General features: G+C 40.8%; 1 protein-coding gene across 1 annotated transcript; it reads left to right on the forward strand.

The window, feature by feature from the left end:
* The first annotated feature begins 11 nt into the window (after nucleotides 1–11).
* On the forward strand, nucleotides 12–9,042 carry LOC119336588 (protein ENHANCED DISEASE RESISTANCE 2-like). Its single transcript, XM_037608636.1, has 22 exons — nucleotides 12–146; nucleotides 523–776; nucleotides 880–933; nucleotides 1,241–1,306; nucleotides 1,540–1,646; nucleotides 2,707–2,780; nucleotides 2,872–2,988; nucleotides 3,077–3,117; nucleotides 3,192–3,292; nucleotides 3,389–3,484; nucleotides 3,873–3,937; nucleotides 4,050–4,121; nucleotides 4,229–4,384; nucleotides 5,770–5,987; nucleotides 6,064–6,103; nucleotides 6,181–6,335; nucleotides 6,451–6,552; nucleotides 7,083–7,127; nucleotides 7,674–7,814; nucleotides 7,990–8,085; nucleotides 8,257–8,358; nucleotides 8,450–9,042. Exons 2-22 carry the CDS (start codon nucleotides 546–548, stop codon nucleotides 8,546–8,548), a joined length of 2,178 nt encoding a protein of 725 aa, XP_037464533.1. The 5' UTR covers nucleotides 12–146; nucleotides 523–545; the 3' UTR covers nucleotides 8,549–9,042.
* The last annotated feature ends 433 nt before the right edge of the window (nucleotides 9,043–9,475 follow it).

Below are 9,475 nucleotides of genomic sequence, written 5' to 3' on the forward strand. Positions count from 1 at the left end.
CCGCCCGCCCGCCCGCCGCGCTGCTGCCCCGGCGTCGTCGGGCCCTCGCCCCGCCGCCCTCGTCCTCGAGGCTCGCCTCGCCGTCCTCGTGCCCCAGGGGCCGGCCCTTTGCTCCTCGCCTCGCCGCGGCTGGGCTGCAAGCTAAGGTATGCTCCCTCCACCCGTACCACGTGTGTGCTGGACGGTTCCCGGTTCCACATCGATTTGTGGCTGGAGGTTCCACTGCCTCCCAATTTGGCTGTGTGACCACTTCCATCCACTACGTTCATATTAGTTGAAATGCTTAATACTGCTACAAAGTACAGTAGTGGACTATGGTCAAGGTGAATCGTAGTATTCTGATCAGCCTGGGTGATCTGGAACAAGGTTCTATAGCATAGTATCTGCAAGTAAATGGCGCGCAAGGTGAATTATGCAATACTGGGCAAGCCATTTAGGCCGGTGATTCATCCAGGTGGGCTCAATTCACCGATGTTACTGCTGACTGACATATGGAATGCTCTTCTGTGTCTGTCTGTGCAGTGCTGTTTCGGAGGGTGGCAGGGATGTCGTCGTCTTCGTCGACCGTGGTCTACGAGGGGTGGATGGTCCGGCATGGCCGCCGCAAGATCGGCCGCTCCTTCATCCACATGCGCTACTTTGTGCTGGAGACCCGGCTCCTGTCGTATTTCAAGCGTAAGCCTCAGCACAAGATGCCCAAGCTCCCCATCAAGTCCCTCCACATCGATGGCAACTGCAGGGTCGAGGACAGGGGCCTCAAGATGCACCATGGCCATGTACGTATCTCCTCCTCTGTCACATGCTTGCAGATCCTTCCTCTCAGCATGGTCTTTGGCCTTGCGCTCCGATTATTTCCTTTGATCATTTGTTCTACCGCAGATGCTTTATGTCTTGAGTGTCTACAACAAAAGGGAGAAGCACCATCGCATCACGGTACCAAAGTCATCCATTCTTCTATTCCTTGTTCCTCTCATCATACACTTAAACGGCAATAATCAGTTTGTTTTATTACTGCACTGCCAGTTAAGCTATCAACCTACTGATGTTGCAATTGATAGACTATTACTGCTTTATTTGCCACTGCTGTATGATTTATTCATTTGGAGGAACTTCTTCTATTGGCGAGAAAAAGAAACATGTTCTGCAAGTCTGCTGAGTTTTCCAAATGTGAATCCTTAATAATCCTACAAGTCATGCCCTTGATGTCAAGTTGATGCTACCTTTCTGTAACTTATACCAGATGGCGGCATTCAATATCCAGGAGGCTCTAATCTGGAAGGAGAAAATTGAGATGGTCATCGATCAGGTTTAACATTTGCAAATCCTAAATCTCGCATATAAATGGTTGCTGTAATCACTCTGAGATTTGCAAACATACACAATATTGGCACCCCTATTAGTGCTTATGAAATCAATCAGGAGTCTGTGACAAAGGCTACTTTTGTTACTTCTTTTTTCATTCACAGACTGAAAACCTTTCATTTCATTGCATATGCACAATTGCACCTAAATTGATTCTTCTAATCTAAACTGATGCAGCAACAAGGTGTAGTATCGCCCGATGGTAATACAGCCTTCAGCTCATCGCAGCAAAATACTAGTGTAGAAAATGGAAGGAAATCTTCTTCTTCTGATCGTGACAGTCAGTAAGTGGCAGATTACCGCATTTCATTTTCCTGTTATGCATTCTGTTTGTACTCTACATGTTGTACACTTTGTCCATTTTAGTTTTTTATGTGCACTTCCATGTATAGGTTCTGTTGTTATAATATCACTAGCGACATCATGAGAACTCATGCGTTGATAATTCTTATACAAATTTGCCAGCATTTTATTCTTATTAATTTATAAGTACTGTGGCTGTGTCACTTGTCTTCCTGTCAGTTGACAACTACTACCTCTACCAAAATATAAGACATTTATATTGGCTAAACTAGCCTTCAAAAACGTCTTATATTTTGATGACGGAAGGAGCAGTATTCTAGCCAGAGCATGATTCACTGTGATGGTTTTCTTCTTTGTTAATAGTTTTTGTTAGTGGCTGAGGAATTTGATTCTGTACTTCCCTGGTATATTTACATGATACCTGTTTTGAAATCCTATTGTATGTTCTAACCTTGTCAACATTTTACGTGGTTGTAGTCACTGTTATATCTTTTATCTCTTCTACTACATCCCTTCCAAACTATAAGGTTTATTTTGACTGTCCTAATTCATGCTTTTGACCAACTAGTCCAATAATATGTAGTTTATCTTCCAGAAAAATTGGCACAATTATATTGTATTCAAAAGCACTTTCATATGATAGTGATTCGGTAACCATTGACTAAATATTGTATGGGATAGTTACGGTCAAGGCATGAATTTGGACAGTCAAAATATACCTTATATTTGGAACGGAGGGACCATTTGGTTATTTCTGTAACTTATGACATTATGAACCTAGGATTTGATCGAGACTGAAGAAAGAAGGGAACATGACTTGGAACCGTTTTAAATGCCTTAGTAATTTGCTTATAAAAAATTCGCGATAAACCCTTTGTAGCCCCGTTCTAAAAAAATCTGAACTCTTCAAGTTTGTGTACCTGATACACCTTATGCATATGTGGTGATGCTTCTGAGTAACTTTGTTTACATTTGTTCGATTGTAACATGGTAGAATATTGTTTGTTGTAAAATGACAGTTCCCTTAATTTCTTTTATCAGGTATAGTCATGAAGAGGAAGAAGAGGAGGAGGATAATCACCGATCATTGATGCGAAGAACAACAATTGGGAATGGTCAGTGATATGGTCTGTTTGTTGATTGTTCCCTCCATGTATGTTTTTTGTTCCAGTGCTTAAAGGATTTCTATATTCTTGGCATTTGTAGGTCCTCCGGAATCATTGCATGATTGGACTCGTGGAAACGATACAGGAATATCTGATCAGGGAAGCCCTGCCCAAGTTTTCTCCAGAGGACATTGGCGCCTTGTCAGATGCCAGAATGGCAAGAACTTTCTTTGTCCCTTGCTTTGGTTTTCTGTTGTAACTGGGCTGCTTGTTCAATGGGGTGTTAAATTTGAACTTTACTTCAGGTCTCCGCATTTTTGAGGAGCTCCAAGATGTTGATTACCTTGTAAGGGCATGAACTGGTAGTTTGAATATTTTGGCTTTGACCATTCGTGCTTGATGCTTGTGTACCTTTTATAGGCAAGGAGCTGTAGCAGAGCAATGAAGGCTGTTGGAGTGGTTGAGGCTTCGTGTGAGGCTATATTTCAGCTTGTCATGAGCATGGACACCACCCGCTTTGAGTACATTTTCTGTTGTTTTGACAAATCAACTCATCAATTATGTGTTCCCTTTTTCCTTACAAATTTTTCCTTACTGTTTTTCTCTTGTTATTTAAGGTGGGACTGCAGCTTCCAGTATGGCAGTCTAGTAGAGGAGGTCGATGGCCACACAGCAATACTGTACCATAGGCTACAACTGGATTGGTTTTCAGCGTATGTTTTACCTTTTGTTAGAATCTTCTTTCTTTCTGTGCTGCATAAGTGTGAACCCATCTGAAAGATGGAAGCCAGAAGATATCTTTCTATGATTTACAAACACAGATGTCATTATCGTATATTCTTAACAGATGCCTACTTACTTTGTTGTGCAGCTGATACTTGTAACTGTTATTTACGCTAATTATGTCAATTTATTGGTCTAATTAATTGAAATGTAGCCCAGGGGAACACAAACTAATACAACTTAACATTTTCTGATAGTGTGCCTTGAATATACAGAGTAACTATTATTTTTTCATCATTAAACCATATATCTCAGTTTGATGAATTCCAGCCATTTATTTAATTACTGAAGTCATGTCTTTGATGAACATCTTAACAGGTTTACCTGGCCTCGTGATCTTTGTTATGTACGATATTGGCGGCGTAATGACGACGGAAGTTATGGTTGGTATTCTTGTAGTTTTACACATCTCATCATGTGTACATGCTCTGGACATATGTTAACCTTTTTTCATGAGTCCTATTGATGATTGCATTTTGTAATTTTCGTTTGCAGTTGTGCTGTTTCAATCCAGAGAGCACCCAAACTGTGGTCCACAACCAGGATTTGTGAGGGCACACATTGAGAGTAATGAACCGGCTCAGATGAATTCAATACATCATTTGCATGTATGTTGATTTACTGTAGGTATCAAATTTCTTATGTGTAACAGTTTCTTTTTAATTTTAATTTAGGTGGTGGGTTCAACATTTCTCCACTGAAATCCCGTAATGGGAGAGTCCGAACACAAGTACAGCATCTTATGCAGATTGATTTGAAGGGTTGGGGGGTTGGCTACTTACCTTCATTTCAACAACATAGCCTCCTTCATATGCTGAACAGCGTTGCCGGTACAATTTTTTGTCTTTGGAGTAAACTTTTGAACAACATTTCTAAGATATTCCTATTGTTTTCTGTGCCTTAATTCCCAAGCACTAGTGCAGTCCCCAAATAAATCTGAGTGAGTCATTTGATTGGAATGGTATTATTATCTTAGGCCGCTAGTGGTGTCCAGACTTTTGGGTCATCCATTTTAAATTTTAATTGACTTGGAGTTGAGCGAGCCGTCTCTCTCACAATTATCAGATTATCAAGAACACTTGAATTTAGATCCTGCCTAAATGACGCCATGCATTCCTCCCTGCACTAATTCCTTGATGCTGTGTACGCACGTCATCATGTTAAGCATATTTTGGCACAAGGAAATGCCATTTTCTATAGTAGGACTAGTTCTTGCAGAATCAGTATTAAATTTCACGCTACAGTCAAATATTGAATATTTGTTCTAGGGTACCAATTTTCACGCTAGTGTGGATATACCACTGCTTGTCCTGTGCTAGACTGAAGTTAGATTTCTGTGATGTTATGTTTTTTTTTTACATAGGGGACATTCTAATGTATTCCATGAAACACGGTAAAGTTAGATGACAGCAAAATGTGATTTTTTTGTTAGGTTAGTGATGATTTAGGGTTTCTTTAGAGTTTAGAGAAATCTATATTACTTAATCTTTGGTTAAAAGAACTGGGAGCACACGTGCCCTGGTCCACACTATTACTTTCCCCATAATACCCCTTGTATGGATGGCTATATTTAACTTATAATCCCTGCTACTTAAGTGAGTGCAAGGTGTCAAGAAAATCTCTTCTGTCCTGGGTGAATGAAGGTGATGTTTGCGATAAATCATGTTAAGTCCATTTCCACCTTTAGGTCTTACCAGGTCATCACTGTAGGATTCCTACAGTTTTCACAGCCTTCTCATTCTGCATCATGTGGTAGACAAAAATTTGCCGGCCATGGCATCTATGGCCCCTTTCTTTATATCGAGAACCAAGAATTTAGCCTACTCCCTGTGTTCACCAATATAGGACGTTTTAGACTGACCATACAAGTCTCTAAAACGTCTTATATTAATGAACAGAGGAAGTACTATTTATTGCTTGCTAGATATTTGCAATAAGAAACTTGTGCAATGACACACAAACATCTTCCATGTATTCTGCTGTATGCTTAACTTGAATTGTTGTCTAACCCTGCAACCATTTAGCATATAATTCCCCAGATGTACCTTGGTATATGTTTTTTGAAGAGATTTCTGTATATATTTTATTGTCTCTGGTGCTACTTTGGGTACCCCTTTCACTTGTTTTTATACATTTGTGGATGTCCAACATGAATTATGATATTCTGGGTAGTTGATATATGATTTACATTTGGCCTCCTTTTTACTGCTGCCAGGGCTCAGGGAATGGTTTTCACAAAGTGATGAAAGTCAAATACTTCCTAGGATTCCTGTTATGGACAATATGGCACTATCGGTTTCTTCTAAGAAAGGCACAAAAACGCAGGATAATACTGTGCAAACCAGCCTTCCGGCGGATGAAAGTAGACATTCAACGGTTGAGGAGGAGTCTGAAGATGATGAAGAATTCCAGTTACCTGAATCTGAGCTAGAGGTTGATGACTTGGTTATAATTTTTTTGGTTCCTCTCTCCTTGCAATATTAAAATAGTCTTTTATTTTTCTATGCAGCCATCAACTCGTGAGCTTGATGCAGATGGTAAACTACTAGGTATACTGTAATTCCATCTTCAGTGAGGTTATGTATACAACAGGACTAGTTTGCATATAACATGTTTTTAATTATAGGGTTAGATGAGGAGGATTCAGGTGAGATTGATTTTTCTGGATTTTCTGGAAATTTACGCCGGGATGACCGTGATAACAGTCGTGATTGTTGGAGAATATCTGATGGAAATAACTTCAGAGTGCGAAGCAAGAACTTCATATATGATAAAAGCAAGGTTCTGATCTTTCCCAGCAGTTGACTGCACTCATCATCTTGCTAGTAACGTTCCATAGTCATTTTGGCTGTTTTCTAGACTCTGATTGTTATGAATATTTACAATTTATTTATAGGTTCCTGCTGGAAAACCTCTTATGGAGCTTGTTGCTGTTGACTGGTTTAAAGATGTGAAACGAATGGATCATGTTGCTAAAAGAAAAGGATGCGCTGTTCAAGTGAGTTCATATTTGGGGCTTGATATTATTGATCAGTCCACAGTAAAGAAAGTAAATAACCATATGGTTGTGAAACTGAATTGTTGATGTGATTAGTATGTCAAGAACAAAACATTGCAGCCTTTGATGGTTATATTGTGCATATTGTGTGCCAGGCTTGTACACGGGAGTCATTTTTAACACCAGGAGTTCTTTTTTCATCCTTTTCTATTCGGTGGCAAACGCTATTGTGGTTGCTTCTTTTTAATGAAGTAACAGATTTGCATGTTGTCGAAAAAGGTTAAAAAATAAGAACACCAAGTCAAAGAGCCATGCTTTGTTCATTACTATAATACGGTACAAATGTATACTTTTCGTATGTATATGGTAAAGATTTTCTGTTGCAGACTCTTCGTTTTGTAGATGTCTTATGTTGTCTAACCATGAATATGTTTGAAAGCATGTCACCAGTCACCTGCTAGTTGATGCTCTTCTTTATAACCTGCTAGTTGATCCTTTTCTTCTTTATAACCTTTTTGCTTCTGTTGTAGGTTGCTGCTGAGAAGGGTCTTTTTTCATTGGCAATAAATCTACAAGTAAGCATTCCTATAAAATTGCCCCCTCCCTTTTCACTATAACTGTCCACACCCTCAGCAGTCTGTTTCAGAATACCTGTGTATCGACGGAACCAAGAGTTCAGCTTATTGCATATATTCTTGCCTAAATGCTGTCAGATGGATTAAGTTTGATATAGTATGCAATATAATAGAGGTATGCATGGTCATTTCTTATTAGGGCCTCTTTGATTCACATGATTCTGAAAATGCAGGAATATCAAAAACATAGATTGCAAAATCATGTCATCTCAAATCCTATAGGATCGAATACCACAGGAATTTCACCACAGTTTGTTTTAGTACGCCATGGGAAAAAAACATAAATATCTTTCGGACTCAGTAGATCATGGACCTTAAAGGGAGTGGCACCACATCTCCTTGCTCCTGGCACTGCCACTGATGTCTTGTACCATCATTGTTGGCCCTTGCTGTGACCCAGCTACTGTAGATGATACTGCATACCAATTTGCTGCGTACTGTTGCATATCGTATATAGTCTGTTGCTGATTAAGTTTGCTATTGCAGGTTCCTGGCACAACTAACTATAGTATGGTTTTCTACTTTGTATCAAAGAAACTGATACCGAACTCCTTGTTGCAACGCTTTGTTGATGGCGATGATGAATTCCGCAATAGTAGGTTCAAGCTGATCCCCTCTGTACCGAAGGTATGGGTCTCGCCATCCTTAACGCTCTATGAGGTTTGATGCGAAATATAAATAAGAAATGCTCTATTTGGTAGAAGAGTTGGTAGAACAGAGGGAAGGGTAAGATGTCTCTTTGACCCCTTGCTGGTGGGGTGGATTATAGTCCCTGTGTCTAACTACACATCTTGCATTTCAGGGCTCATGGATTGTCCGCCAAAGTGTTGGCAGCACCCCGTGTCTGTTAGGCAAAGCAGTTGACATCACCTATATCCGTGGCGCAAATTATTTGGAAGTAAGATTGCAGTGTATCTTCTATTTCTCCCTTGGAGTTCCTTTCTTTCCGAGTAAAAATGGGGACGCGGGTTTGCCCTATGTTTCTTAAAAGAGCAGATAAAGAACTAGAACATGGTCCGGCTGAATTGGTCGGTGTCTTACGGTACAGTATGATGATTGACTCGTGCAGATAGACGTGGACATTGGTTCGTCTACGGTGGCAAATGGAGTCTTGGGGCTTGTGTGTGGTGTGATCACAACGCTAGTTGTCGACATGGCTTTTCTTGTCCAGGTACACATACGTTTGCCATCTAAGAAATACTCTCTCAAGCTCGTCGTTGATGCAGGACTAAACCATTGGCTAAACTGACTATTGTTGGCAGGGCCACACATACGAGGAGCTCCCGGAACGACTGATTGGTGCGGTTCGGATGTCGCACATAGAACTATCATCTGCCGTTGTTCCTGTGCTTGAGGATTAACCAAATTACTACTATCGTCCATTTGGTCCAAGTGGTGCTTGCAGCGTCGGCATCCAACTCCTCTATTTCAGTCTTTGACAAGACACAAGACACAGTAGGGTATACATATATACAGGCAGGGAACCAAGCATTGGTGCTCGTGCCATGCCAACGACATACTGAACGCGAAGAAGCAATTAATTTTTATGTGTATGTAATTATGTATCGCACATCATAATTCGGCGATGTGATGGCGATCTCGTAGGTGTTAGAATTGTGTCAGCAAAGAAAAAAAGAAGATACCGAAATTAGGGCTAGGAGACTGGGCGAGGCCCAGGTGAGGGCCAGTTCAGCGCGAATAAAAAAGCCATGTGTTTGCTTTGTTTGGAACTTGTAGGAGAGGGGCTGAGATGACAGCTCCAAGTTCAAAGTTGAAAACCACACAAGCCGTTGTTCAAGTACTAATATGTAACTTGAGACTGCAATATATAAGATCATGCCACTGATTTGCGGGATGCCCACGTGGTCTATCCTTTGGAATTTGGGTTTGTTATATGAGCCGATACCGCACCAATCATTTTTTAACACCACAAGGACCACGAGGTTCTTGAACTACAACGCCTTTAGGAAGGAAACGACGCGGAAGCACCACCGTTGCCAAATTCGACCATAAAAGGCAAAATTCTAGGTTTTCACCTTGAAAAGAACAAGTGTGAGCATACCCGGCCGAGCAATGCCTTCAACAGCGTAACGACGCAAAAACATCGCCATTGCCAAGTATAACCAACTCGGGCCATACCTATGGTTTTCATCTCGGAGCTCGAAACCGGGTACTCGAGAAGAACCACTCGAAGTCAACATGTGTTGTTGCCAACACTTTTTTGTGATCCCAACAACTACATGCGTTAGGCTAGAAATAACACCATCATCGTTGGACAACTATTCCCT

Source organism: Triticum dicoccoides, chromosome 7B, assembly GCF_002162155.2.
Source record: "Triticum dicoccoides isolate Atlit2015 ecotype Zavitan chromosome 7B, WEW_v2.0, whole genome shotgun sequence".
Taxonomy (NCBI): domain Eukaryota; kingdom Viridiplantae; phylum Streptophyta; class Magnoliopsida; order Poales; family Poaceae; genus Triticum; species Triticum dicoccoides.